Source organism: Mustela lutreola, chromosome 4 (genome assembly GCF_030435805.1).
Source record: "Mustela lutreola isolate mMusLut2 chromosome 4, mMusLut2.pri, whole genome shotgun sequence".
Lineage (NCBI taxonomy): Eukaryota > Metazoa > Chordata > Mammalia > Carnivora > Mustelidae > Mustela > Mustela lutreola.
In genome coordinates this window covers 129,774,897-129,788,923 of record NC_081293.1, presented here as the reverse complement: position 1 = coordinate 129,788,923, position 14,027 = coordinate 129,774,897, and the positions used below count along the sequence as shown (strand labels likewise).

Sequence of the window (14,027 nt, the reverse complement as noted above, 5' to 3'; positions counted from 1 at the left end):
ATGACCTGACCCCAGATCAAGCAACTGAGCCACCCAGGTGCCCCTTCAAGGGCAAGCATTTTAAAATTACCAAATAGTATATCTATAAATTGATAACTGTATCTGGCACGGACACTCTTAGCAATTTATAGACATCATAGTTGGTGGGGGGGGGGGGCGGTGGGCAGCAGTTTGTTTGCGGTTGTGAGGCTGACAGATCCGACCAGGAGGAGGAGATGACAGAATGTGACTGGTTTCCAGTGGTGGCGCTGTCAATTCGAGTGCAGGCGCCCACTAGGTGGTGTTTGCGGAAGCCTGCTCAGCTCAGGGAAGGATGCTTCTGGCAGAACGTGGGCATGCTGAAGCTTTGATTTGTATTCAGTGGAGGGTAACCCACTCACCTCCTCTTAGAATATGTACACGATAATTAAGAAACAGACAATAAAAGATAAATAGGATTGTCATTAAACAAAACCAGATTGGTTCAGATGCATGGAACGTGTGGTGGACGTCATTAAGGAGCTGGTGGAATTGAGAAGATCCTGCAGCTCACAGACTTGTTCTACGGAAGTCTGACAAAGCATATCGAAAAAGGAAGGGCTTGGGGCGCCTGGCTGGCTCAGTAGAGCATGCAACTCTTGATTTTGGGGTGGCAGGTTCCAGCCCTGTATTGGTATAGGGATTATTTAAAAGATAAAATCTTTAAAAAAATTTAAAAAGGGAGGGTTTTACAGACTACTGGAACATTCCAGCTAGCTCACTCCTCACATCCATGGATTGTTTTGCTTTCTTACTTCACTCGAAAACTGACTGTGTCTAAGAGTTTTTAAGACAATGTTTCTGTGACAATGTATGGTGTTATTTGGCACCAAGAAGATGCAAGAAAATGTACAGAGATTCTGCTATACTTTATTCCATATCATGTTACAAGAAAACAACAGTGACAGCTGACAAACCATTACATCTTTCATAATACAGACAAATTACACTTGGGAACAAATATGCAACATGTATTATCCCATTCTCCTTACTATGTTTCATTTTGGAATATAATAGTTTTCTGAATGATGCTAATACATTTCTTAGGTACTGACCCTCTGCTATGAAGTACATATCTCAGTGTATCATACAAAAAAAGAAAAAGAAAAAGAAAAGAAAAGAAAAAAAAGAACCACTCCCAACTAGAGAATATAGATTTTGTATGTGCCTCTAAAATATGCTGCTGTAGGAAGGGGAATGAAAATAGGAGATTGCTTATTTCATTTGAGACTTTTTTGTTGTTGTTGTTTTTGGTATATGAGAAAATTGCAAGGCAGTAACATATGTGGTTTCCTCTGCCTACAAGCCAGTAAGAGAGAGAGAAGTTATGTGCAATTATGCAGCATATTCCTATGTATAGGGGGCAGGGAATAATCTACCCCAGTATGTACAACCTAAATATCCTCTTATATAACAAAGATTACAAAACCAGTAAGTACTATTCACAGATGAGTATCTTATATAGACACATACATAACCTAGGATATTAATTACACTGGCTGTCATGTACACACTGAGGAAAAGATACCAAGAGGTCTTGCTTTCTCTGCAAACCTGGAGGCTCCCCTGGAAACTTTTCTTGCTACTCTTGGGAGGTAGAAATAGCTTCTCACCCTTTTATCAGTGGATGGACAGCCACCCCTGCCTTATGCCCTGTTTTGTTTTTCCTCTGAGCACTGCAAAAACATTTTTTTATGTCTTACGTATCCTGCATCTTTAAGTCAACCAAACTGTTCCTTTAAGAAAATGGAAACAAAGTCCCAACTATTCTTTCAGAATACTGTGTGTGCACTGATATACCTTCACTATGCTAATGAGTTCCTAATATTCCAGCTGTATGAAATCAGGCTAGTCCTTCATATAAAAATAATCTCACAAAACATTCCAGTGCTTTCTCAATAGAATAATAAATCTGCTAATGAACACATTCTGTAATGATTTTCATGGCTGCCCTCCGTGGGAGGGGGTGGGGAGAGAAGAGGTGGGGGGATGGATTGCCGATAGGAGAGAAAAGGGGAGAGAAACGAACCAGACTTTGGATTTCTTGTACTGAGGACAAGGATGGGGAGATACAGACCTCCAAAATGAGACCTTCTGAGACATGTCTGTGTAAAAAACAGATTTTCCTCCACACTGACCAGCTTATGTTTCCTTTCCGAGAGAAGCTGCCTGTGACGGGCACATATCTCTGAATGGTGCCACCATTCCTAAGAGAAGTCTCTTAATATTAAATATTTTCAAATGTTCAACTTAGAAAGCTTATTAAGTAGCAAGATTTAATCATCAGCTGCTCTTGGTTTAAACTTGGTTAATTACAAAAGCTATGCCTCTCCCCCAAATAAATAATTCAAAATCAATCACAGGCAAGGCTGTTCTTATCGCATGTAAAATTTTCTCTCCGTATTTACATTAAGGAATTGTAATTTAAGCATACCGTAAAATACTGCTAAAGACTTCCAGTGGGTTGGAATGTCTGAGAGAAGAATGGGAAAGACTTCTAGGTAGCAAACAGTAAACATTCCAGCCTTGGGTAACTTTTGCTCTCTTTAAAATCAATTAGTAAATAATTCTTTGCTTTGCACCTAGAAGCTTTCAATGAATGCTACTTCTGAATAGGATGGATTGTGACCCTGACATATTTATTCATGCCCCACTCCAGGGAAAGTACCCTTTAAATGCTTAGAAGTTCTGGGTTCAATTTCCTAGGAATACTGGCTTCAACTATAGAGAAGCTTTTTCCTCACGTGACTCTCAGAGAATGCCTTTGTCAAACTGGCTCAAAATTCCTAGTCTTGATCCTAAAAAGTGCAATGCATTTCAAGTTCTCAGTCTCTCTTTTCTGACCAACAGGAAAATGTAAAACAATGTACATGAAAACTATTTCCATAGGAACTGGTGTTCTGAGGGTCCAGGTTTCATGCTTTAGATGAAGTTCCCTAACTACCCCGGTGGCCTCAGTATTATTTTGGGGTTGTGTGGTGAGGGCGGCCCCACTGAGAGAGGGCCTGCATCTGGCAGCTCGCCCTCCCCATCAAAGCGCGTGCCCAGTCCACCTTTCCATCATTGTCACAGACGCGCCTTCATCCTTCAAGGACCCTCATCTTCTTAATAAGGGAAGCTGGGCCTTTCTTTTTTCCTTACGATCTTGAAAGCAAGACTCCTGCACTGTTTCTACAACCTGTGTTCAAACAGTTTTTCCAGGAGGCCGGTTAAAGTTAAGGTCTTCCAATCAGCTTGGAATGTTTTAAAAAGTGTAATTCAAAGGTGCTTTGGTGTAAATGAGCAGATTTTCAACTCTGGATAACTCTGTAATTTGCTTTTTTTGAATGTTACCTAGCCAAGATGGCTTTTGGGGCTCTAATGTCCAGCAGATAGAATTCTTTTGCACCCAAGTTGTAAGCATTCTGTTCCTCATTCTTTTCTCCTCCACTTAGAAAACACTCCTGAAGTATAACAGAGTGGATGGAAAATATAAGATGTTGACAAGACCCAGAAAACAGGTAAAAAGTCACCTCAATTTTCAGAGGTTGAAAAGTAAGCAATTTATCCCTGTCTTTGTTCTTAATGCTTGATATTTGTTTCTTTACTTCCAACGTACTTGAAAAACAGTCATGCTACGTGGCTTGAAAATGCTAAGCAGATTCCAATATCCTATATACATGTGCAGTTATTTCCAAGAAAAAAAAAACACATTTGCAAATGTCCTCAAAAGGTAAGCGACAGGTGGGGCCCCACAGCCAGGGACCAGGTTGTCAAGTCAGCCTGAGAACAGGGGTTTGCTTTAGCTAAAGATTTCCTTCCTAGTGGTTGCAAAATATGCACTGCTCTCAAAGAAAACACACATTGTTTTATGCCACCATGTGGCTTTCAAGTACAGACGTTACTGAAGAAGTGTGAACACCAAATGTGTTGTCTTAATGTATTTAAGACATGGCTGGTGAAAGCATAAAAACCTTTACAGAGACACTGCGCTGCAGAGGGAAATCAAACAAAATCAAACACAAAAGACTGAAAAGAATACATGCCATGTATCAGTAAGCAAAGCTTAATCTTCACATAGTTCTTGGAAATCACAAGGTATCCAAATGCGTGCAAGGTTTTAAATAAATTGCAGAAAAAACAGGGTCTTGCCAGCTTCAATTTTCTTGTAAGTGAAATCCACCACAGGGAGGGGAAGGAAACTGATCCGTGATTCCCTTCGTATTATTGGCCACTTCATTAATGTGTTTTTTTTTCTTCCCAGAATGATGACAACTTAATCCTGGAAGGAGAAAAAGAGAAAATTGCTATATATTAAAAAAAAGAAAGAAAGAAAGAAAGAAAAGAAAAAAAGAAAGAAAGAAAAAACTTACATCATTCATTTTTTTCTAAATTACACGAGACATCAAAATTGGTTAGGCTAAAAGTGAGTCTTGCCCGTTTTCTCTGCTGCCACCCTGAGCACACAGAGTGGTCTCCTTCACCAAAAACAGTTCTCTTAACACGATAAACAAATGTTCTGACTCCATTTTTTTCCCCCTTAAAATAATTTAACTCCATGAACTTAAATGGTCTAACCTCTTCTTGGATTATTTAGAGAAAAAGAAATTCAGCAAATTTCCTTCCCCAAATCATTAGTAGTGATACAGGTCTTAATTAAGTGCCTGTAGCATCATACAGATCATTAAAAAAGGACAGATCCTTGTGTTCATTTTTATGGCCATGAAATAGAAAAATGGATCACCTACATGCTTTTAGAAAAAGCCCAGCTGTATATAATTCCTTCATTGCCTGTTATCAGACCTAGTTTCAACAGAAGGAAAATTGGCCAGCAGGACCTGAATTGCCAGCCTCTTCCCACCATCCTGCATACGACTGTGCATTTCCAGGGGTGCCTGCTTAAACTTGGTAACTACTTCCATATGAGTGGTTCAAGAAGAAAGAAGGAGTGTTTACTCTCTTCCTCTCCACATTCTTTTTGGTCCTTAAAAATTTTCATTGAGTCCTTCGGATGGGAAAGGCATGTCTTGCCAGGAAGGATGAAAAGAAAGACTCCCAGGCTCAAGTCACACAGGCCAGAGACTCCAGCTCCACCAAATTCCAGAAACAAGCCCTCATTTCCATTTAAAGTTCAAGGTCACTGAGGCCTGGTTAGGCCTGCTTATCACCAGTCTATGGTGCAACACTGTCATCTTCCCGAGCAGGAAAAGAACTTTGGCCTTTTATTAGACACAGCTGGTCATGAGGGCTTCGTGGTAATAACTTTACTGCCCACGTGAGGCTACCTTGACCAAGAAAGCAAAAAGTTCCAGCCCTTACTATTAAGAATAGCATCCTCCCAGGGGCACCTGGGTGGCTCAGTGGGTTAGGGCCTCTGCCTTCAGCTCAGGTCATTATCCCAGGGTCCTGGGATTGAGCCCTGCATCAGGCTCTCTACTCCACAGGGAGTCTGCTTCCTCCTGCCTCTCTGCCTAGTTGTGATTTCTCTCTGTCAAATAAATAAAATATTTTAAAAAAGAATAGCATCCTCCCTACTCTCGACTCATATCCTCTGCTTAACAGGATAGTTTTTTGGAAGGTTAACCTTCCATCTTTTCCTTTTTATTGAGGTGAAATTCACAGAACCTAAAATTAACCATTGTAAAGGATATAATTTAGTGGCATTTAGGATTTTCATAATGTTATCCAAACATCCCCTGTCTAGTTCCAGAACATTTTTGTTACCCACAAAGGAGACCCTCTATCCTTGAAGCAGTTACTCCCATTCTCCTCTTGCCACAGCCCCCAGGCAACCTCGAATCTGCTTTCTGTCTCTATGTATTTACCTATCCTGGATATTTCATACAAACAGAATCATACAATATGTGACATGTTGTGTCTGACTTTTTTCACTTAGCATAATGTTCCTCTATGTTGTAGCATGTATCAGTACTTCATCCCCTCTTAGGGCCAGTAATATTTTACTGTATGGCAGACCACGTTTTTTTATCCATTCATGAGTTGATGTATATCTGGACTATTTTCACCTTTCTGCTATTATGAATAGTGCTGCCATGAACATTTATGTGCAAGTATTTAAATACCTGTTTTCAATTCTTTTGGGTAAATACCTAGGAGTGCAATTGCTGGGTCATGTGGCAATTTTATGCGTAACTTTTGGAGAACTGGCAAACGATTTTCCACAGCGGCTACACCATTTTATATTACTACCAGTGATATATACAGGTTATGGTTTCTTTGCAACACCCTTGACAACATTTGTTATTTTCTGGTTTTGATTTGTATTTACCTAATGATTAGTTTGAGCACCTTTTCGTGTCCTTGTTGACCATCTGCGTATCTTCTTTGGAGAAATATGTATTCCAAGTCCTTTGTCCACTCTTAAATTTCGGTTGTTGGTCTTTCAGTTGCTGAGTTGTAGGACTTTCTATATATTTTATTTTTACTTTTATTTATTTATTTATTTATTTATTTTAAGATTTTGTTTATTTATTTGATAGAGATCACAAGTAGGCAGAGAGGCAGGCACAGAGAGAGGGGGGAGCAGGCTCCCCACTGAGCAGGGAGCCCGATGTGGGGCTCGATCCCAAAACCCTGGGATCATGACCTGAGCTGAAGGCAGAGGCTTTAACCCACTGAACCACCAGGTGCCCAATTTTTATATATTTTAGATATCAATCCCTTGATTTGCAAACATTTACTCCCATTTTGTGGACTGTCTTTTCACTTGTTGATAATATTCTTTGATGCACAAAACTTTTTAATTAGGATGAAGTCCAATTTATCCATTTTCTTCTTTTGTTGCTTATAGTTTTGGTGTCATATCTAAAATTCCATGATCAAATTTAAGGTTATGAAGATTTACATTTTCTTCTAAGAGTTTTATAGTTTTAGTCCTTACTTTTACATCTCCAATCCATTTTGAGTTGTTTTTTTTTTTTTTTAAAGATTTTATTTATTTACTTGAGAGAGAGACCATGAGAGACAGCATGAACGAGGAGAAGGTCAGAGAGAGAGAAGCAGACTCCCCATGGAGCTGGGAGTCCGATGCGGGACTCGATCCCAGGACTCCAGGATCATGACCTGAGCCGAAGGCAGTCGTCCAACCAACTGAGCCACCCAGGCGTCCCTTGAGTTGCTTTTTTAATGTGGTATGAGATAGAGGTAATATTCCATTCTTAAGAATTCTCTGTCCTCAGTGACTGAGATAAATGTAAACAAAAGCCCCTACCTTAAGTTTCTGGGAGAGATCTGGTGGGGAGGGAGAAGCCTGGGTGGGTGCATATCACACACAGGCCCTTTGTTATCACTAAGTCCAAACACCTCAGATATTATCTCATGTACTTGCTGCTTGTGGCTCACTTGGCCAGTCCTTACTCCTGCCAGGCTGCCCAGATATGCCTTTTCCAAATCTCTTCCTAAACAAGTGACCACCCTAGCAAAAATAACAAAAGGAGACCAACCGCCTTAACCCCCATTCTTCCAGGGAAATGAAGTAAATCCATCTTGTGCTCTCCTTGTGGCTCCCATGGAATCATGCATTCTGACTTCTGTACTGACATCTTTATTGAGGCCTGTGACATCAAAGACAGAGAACACCTGTCCCCACAACATTTCAAACACACCTGTCTATAGGCATCTTCAGCTAGTCCCCAAGCCTGCTACCAAACTTGACATTTTGATTACGCAGATGAAAAAAAAGGCTCATTCTCTTCCACGTTGCTTAAACAGAGGTTGCCGCTCTTCCGGGAAGCTTGCCCACCCTGGACCAATGGGAGAGCTGTGGGTTTTTCCTGACACCATCTTACCGAGGCATAGCGTTCCTATCACCACACAGAAAGGACATATAGTTGACCCTTGAACAATGTAAGGACTGGGGCACTGGCCCCTTACACAGTTGAAAATCACATAGAACTTCTGACTCTCCAAAAACTTTACTACTACCTGCCTACCATTGACTGGAAGATTTAGTGGTAACATGAATAGCTGGTTAACACATATATATATTTTTTAAGATTTTATTTATTTATTTGACAGAGAGAGATCACAAGTAGGCAAAGAGGCAGGCAGAGAGAGGAGGAAGCAGGCTCTGATGTGAGGAAGTGAGCCCGATGCGGGGCTCGATCCCAGGACCCTGGGATCATGACCTGAGCCCAAGGCAGAGGCTTTAACCCACTGAGCCACCCAGGAGCCCCAACACATATTTTAGATACATATCATGTACTATATTCCTACAATACAGTCAGCTAGAGCAAAGGAAGTGTTCTTAAGAAAATCGTAAGAGAAAATACATTTACAGTACTGTTTTTTATGTATAAAAAAAAATCAGCATGCAAGCACAGACGTGGCTCCATCTAACTGGTGTTGTTCAAGGGCCAACTGCTCTCCTCCATTCTACCACTCTAATCCCCAGAATGCACACCTGCCCAGGCTGACCTCCTGAACAAGTGACTTCAAATGTCCCTCCCATATGGGGACATTTCCTGTGAGGGAGAAAATAGGGAGTCAGGTGACATCTTTATGTTCCTGATTAAACTGGTTTTGTTGACTATTGTGTCCCTAGAGCGTAGCCAAGCCATTGCTCAGATACTCAGGAAACCCCTGCTGAATGAATAGGAAGGGAGGAGGTGGAATCTGAAAATTCAGGAGTGGAGTATGTGTTTAGAACCAGGGTTCCCTCACAGCGCATTGACGGAGTGTCAACGCTGGGCCTGTGCTCTCGTGGTCAAGAGCACAGGTACAGTGCTGACAATCCACAGATACACCATTAGCCAAGAAAGGCTGGTGGAATAACCACCTTCCTGTGCGTCAAGTTTTTTTTTTTTTTTTTTTTTTACCACATGACATTCTATTTGAATGATGTAATTTTCAGGATACCTGATTTGATGTAATAATAAATGATGTTGTTACCATAATCCATTGGCATGTTACTATACTGCTGGGTTGGTTTAAACATTTTTTTAGCCATTGGTGGTGTCTGTCTTTGCCTCAGTCCTGATTCTTTAAGTGGAATCTCTAGAAGTACAGTACGTCCCTAACCCAAGGCATAAGCAGAATTGGATAATAAAGGAGAATGCATAATAATAGTAATTGGATAATAAATGGTGAACACAGTAATTACAGATAAGTCCTTTATTTGGGTTTGGGCTCAGACATTTAATGGAAGGAGCCAGGAATAAAAAAGAAAGGAGGTGCCAATAAGAGGTATCCTCTTTCCTACCTATGTGAGAGGACTCTATAGCCCCAACTGTGTGCCAAGTACCCTAACACTGTTCAGCAGCAGCATGACATGCCCCTTCTCCCTCCTTGGGCAGTCTCAGTATTCGTTTCAATTTTCAAGGACTATGTAAGGTAAGTCAGTTTATTGCTAGAAAAATTCTTTAAGATCTAAATGTAATCATATGTTTGATGTATGGGGAGGTGGGTAGAAGGAGTGAGGGTATACAATATTCCCAGGGAAGCAAAATATAATAGCAACGTATGTCCTTCCCTTACATTTAATTGATTATTAAAACAGACCACATATACAATACAAATGAACAGTGAGTGTGACCATAAGCTCAACTAAGTGCACATCAACTCATAGGTATATATATCATCCGATTAACAGATGCCATTTTTATCTTGCTTCCTGCTTTTACAATGTTCTTTCCCTAGAAATGAATGTTTTAGACAAGAAATTGGATTTTATTGATAAAATCCTTATTCAGAAATATCTACATAGAGCTTCTCGGCTATAAATATTAATTAATTGGATCGCTGGTACCCATAATGCAACTTTGTTCTGACCCATGTGCCCTCTGAACTAGATATTTTTTGGATTCAATTTTCTTAAAACCAACTGTCAGCGTCATGTGATGGAGGAGATGAAAAATGAAAATGAGCAGTCCCGCTGTGCAGGTGGGTGACCTGTGGGAGAGAGTCTGCCTGGTAGGATTTTTACACGAACCATCAGACACAGACCAATTGATTAGATCATCTCATACCCGCCACCAACTAGGCTCAAGAGACTAATTAGAGAGAGTACTGCCTGCGCAGGCACCCCATTGACACCTAATTTGCTCAGCCAAAGCCTTTGGGGAAGATGTATTATCTCTGCAGCTGCACTTCATGCATTTCTGATTTGAGGCATAAGCAAGGAGTGCTTCATCACTCTTTTGAGCAAACTGAATGTAGGAGCCCTTAAGTGCTAAATGCAAGCAAACAGACCCAAATTAAAAACGGGCCAGGCTTGTTCTAATTCCCTCTGTGCTCCCCATTAAGTCTCTGTGTGTACATACACACACACACACCCCTACATACACACACGCAGTTTGCAGGCTGGCGGGACCATACAGCTGAGGACCCCAGCTTAGGGTGCTACCAATGCGATCAGAGGGCCTTTCTTTCACTAGCCTATTTACCCACTCAGAGGCTTTGTGTTTGTTTTATTGTTTTATTTTATTTTTTCCCCTGCTGCACTGCCCCTCTTCGAAGTAGTCTTTTTTTTTTTTTTCCCCCTACAGAAAGACTCTGGCCCATTTTCTTCCTCTCTAAGCCTCACTGGAGAGAAGTGATTATTTTGGTTCCAAATTAAAACAACTGTAGGTTTTCCTTTCATCGCCTAAATTGTGAACAGGATATTCACCAGGATGTATGTGAGGCTGTAGGGTAATCCGCTCATTTCTGTTTGAGAGACCCTTTGTTAAATGATGCCTAACAGAGAGGAAAGAATTATTAAAATCTGACAGAGAGAAAGCTGCCTCACAATAGTGAAGACAGTATAGAATTATAAAATACAAAGTTACCTCTGAGAAAAGCAATAGAATTTGACCAAGTTTAGCTTTTATCTGTTCTTCTGTAAGATAAAACCATTTCCAATCTTCTTTTCAAATGTAGACTCCAAACCACCGGTAAATAAGGAGTCACAGATAGATATGTAATTAATGACATGCTTTAAAAAGGGGGGAATAAAAATTAAACATTCAGACAATATGGAAAAATTAGGTTATCTTTGTGCCAAATCTAGTGGCTGTGGAGAATGAATTTCCATCATGCTGAAATAAAAGGAAAAATCAAAACAGGACCTGGGATGGTAGTATTCTAGAGTGGACTTACTGATTTTATGCCTTTCTAGTCACATGCTACATGAATTATTTTACCCACATGTTCTGGTAAACTATAATTCTGCTTTGTAATTTTCACATTTATCTTATTCTTGAGAATTCAGTGAAGATATTTTTGGATCATTTTAGGGGTCTACTTTTAAACCAGCATTCGAAATTGGCCTAAACTGGTAAAGTCAAAGGATTCCAGTGGCCATCAAAGTGAGTAGCTTTTTGAAGGTACATGGAAAGTGGCTTGAGACGTCTGAAACAGTTAGAAAATCAGGGCCTTAACTAACATATATAACTGTCTATAGAATTTGTTCTGATATTGTGGAAAACAAAGTACAGAATGCTTTCCCTCCCCAAGCACCATATTGATAAGCTTTCACATGGAAAATATCCAGGGGGGGGGGAATCTACTAAAGAGGCTGTGCCACTTTGAGTTCAATACTGCTTAAAATACTAAGAAAAGCAACAAAATTAATCTTTTGTACTTTTTTAAATTCATGTTCAGCAGCATTCACTACTTACAGAAAACTAACTCCAGAAATATGGTTACTAAATCCTAAAGCAACTAAGCAAGTACAGATCTCTCAGAAGTAAAAATATGTATAAATACAAGTATATACATATATGGCGCATATACTCATTTGTATATATAGAACATACATACTCCAATTTCATACTGTAGATTTTATATAAATGTCACATTCAACATGGTAAGTTTTAATCTTTATACTGATCTAAAAAAATCTGGTGACAGCTTAATTTCTTCATTTTTTTTTAAAGTGAGTTATGTTATGATTTGGCTAGAAATATAGGTTTTCTTTTAGAACATCTGAAATCAGTGTTTTCCAGTTACTCTGAGGTTGCACTGATGCTTCTTGAAGGAAGTAGAAAATTAGCCAAACCTACTTCTCTAACTTATTTCTCACTTATGATAATCATGTTTCTTCTTCACCATCTCCCCCAGTCCCCAGAAGGCAACATATCTTTGAGACCAGCAAGAGAATATTAATTAAAATGAATGCAGGGATAGACAGGCTTTGTTTTAAGCTTAACAGAAGGTCCATCATTCAAAATAGCTCAAATCCTTTAAGTTGAAAGCCGTTTGGTAACATCCATATGGATGCACAATGCACTAATTGCAGTGACTTTGCACATTTTAAGCTTCATGCCAAAGTGGAGATTTTAATTAAAAATTTTCAAGCAAGGCTATAAGTCTAACATTTCAAAACAAAACATTTCTCACACAAGGAAAACGGACTTAACATATCATTTCAATAATCATCATTATCAGTGAACATTTGCCAAAATCCTCATTAAATACTGGGCATTGTGTGATGTATAATTAGTGGTAATTGAAAAGAACGCTGTATTTTCATGGTGTGACTGTTTATTAAATCGGCCTTATGTAAAAGACTAGTCATATTTTAGACCCATGGGGATGGCGATTCTGGGAGTATATTCCGTCTTGGTGAAGGCCAAGAGGAGTGCAGACAGACAAGGAAAGTACTGATGTAGGTCTTCTAAGAACATCCAAGACACAGGCCATCTTTTACATATATATACATATACACACACAAAATATGTCTTTAAATCATATGTATATAATCATATATGCACACACACACAAATATATACACTGTGAGGTTTGAAATAGCTTGCTGAAATAGTTTCAATGACAAAATTAAGAAGAGCAAAACCTTTACCAAATGAGACTTATTTTTTTCAAAGATTTCATATTGGAAGATTTACTTGCTCAGCAAACCTTTATAACTGACTGGCTGCTAAGTGGGATAAGTTAATTAAACAGGATTCTGACTCTTTACCCTTCCTTATATATTACAGTCCTACTAAACTATATTTAGATAAACCAAATACAAAGCTATGTAACCTAGCAGTGTGTGAATTTTTTACAACTTAAAATGAACACACACAAATATCATAAAACCACTTCTAAGTATTTAGCAGTCAGAGAAACACGAGGGTTGATGTCTGACTTTAATTAAAAGATCTGAGAGGAGATCTGAGACTTCATTTTGGGTGGATTTTTTTCTTTCAAATTAAAACTTGTCTAGTATTATTATCCAAAGTGTTGAAGCAGAAGAAGTTTCCATGATAAGGGTTTTGAATTCAACATAGTATCATCACCCCTACAGTGTCATTCTGTCTTATGAACCACTGTATTGCAGAAATCTGCAAAGCTACAACACAAATTTCTGGGGTTGAAATTAGATTACAAATGGCTGGTACATAAAGAATGGTGTCAGCATAAACCAGAAGTCAGATTAGTTCATGAGAAAGACTTAAATCTATTGTGGACGTTCTGAGCCACCAAGTCATGGCAGCCATATGCAAGAGACATAGACAGTTGCATGAGAGTTGAAGAGGTGAATAGTACTGTACATGCTGTCTGTTTGCCTACATACTTCCTCTTGCCTTGGTTTGGCCACATGCTCTGTCTTGGAATTAACTGTTTCTTATACAATTCTCCTAGATCTTGGCACATTTGCTCCAAAATTCTACATCTTCAACCCTTTCATCAATCTTCTTTCACTTGTAAGAGATGCTAATATTTTTATTAGTGTTTTTATTGCTTTTGATGAGTGCTCTGTGCTCTAGACTGAATGTTGTATGCCCCCCAAATTCCTATATTGAAACCTAATCCCCAGTGCAATGGTAGTTTCAGGTGGACTCCTGGGGGTGATTAGATCACCAGGGTGGAACTCACATGAATGGGATTAGTGCCCTTACTAAAGAGACCCTAGGGAGGGAGCTCTCTCACCCTTCACCATGTGAGGACACAAAAAGAAGAGGAAGAGGGTCTTCATCAGACATGAATCTACTGGTGCCTTGCTCTTGGGCTTCTGGCCTCCAGAGCTGTGAGGAATAAATTTCTGTTGTTTGTAAAGCCACCATTCTATGGTATTCTGTTATAGA

The 14,027-nt window shown here is 39.4% G+C and overlaps 1 protein-coding gene across 4 annotated transcripts in view; it reads right to left on the bottom strand.

Annotated features, from left to right (window-relative positions):
* Positions 1-868: 868 nt before the first annotated feature.
* The window catches only part of CDK14 (cyclin dependent kinase 14), a 732,611-nt gene continuing 719,452 nt past the window's right edge, over positions 869-14,027 (bottom strand). For 3 of the 4 annotated variants that reach the window (XM_059171073.1, XM_059171070.1, XM_059171074.1), the window contains one exon: positions 869-4,279. In XM_059171073.1, coding sequence (XP_059027056.1) covers positions 4,155-4,279 — 125 coding nt within the window. In that variant the 3' untranslated portion in view covers positions 869-4,154. The remainder of the gene's footprint in view (positions 4,280-14,027) is intronic. The other variant, XM_059171072.1, reaches the window with a different exon arrangement.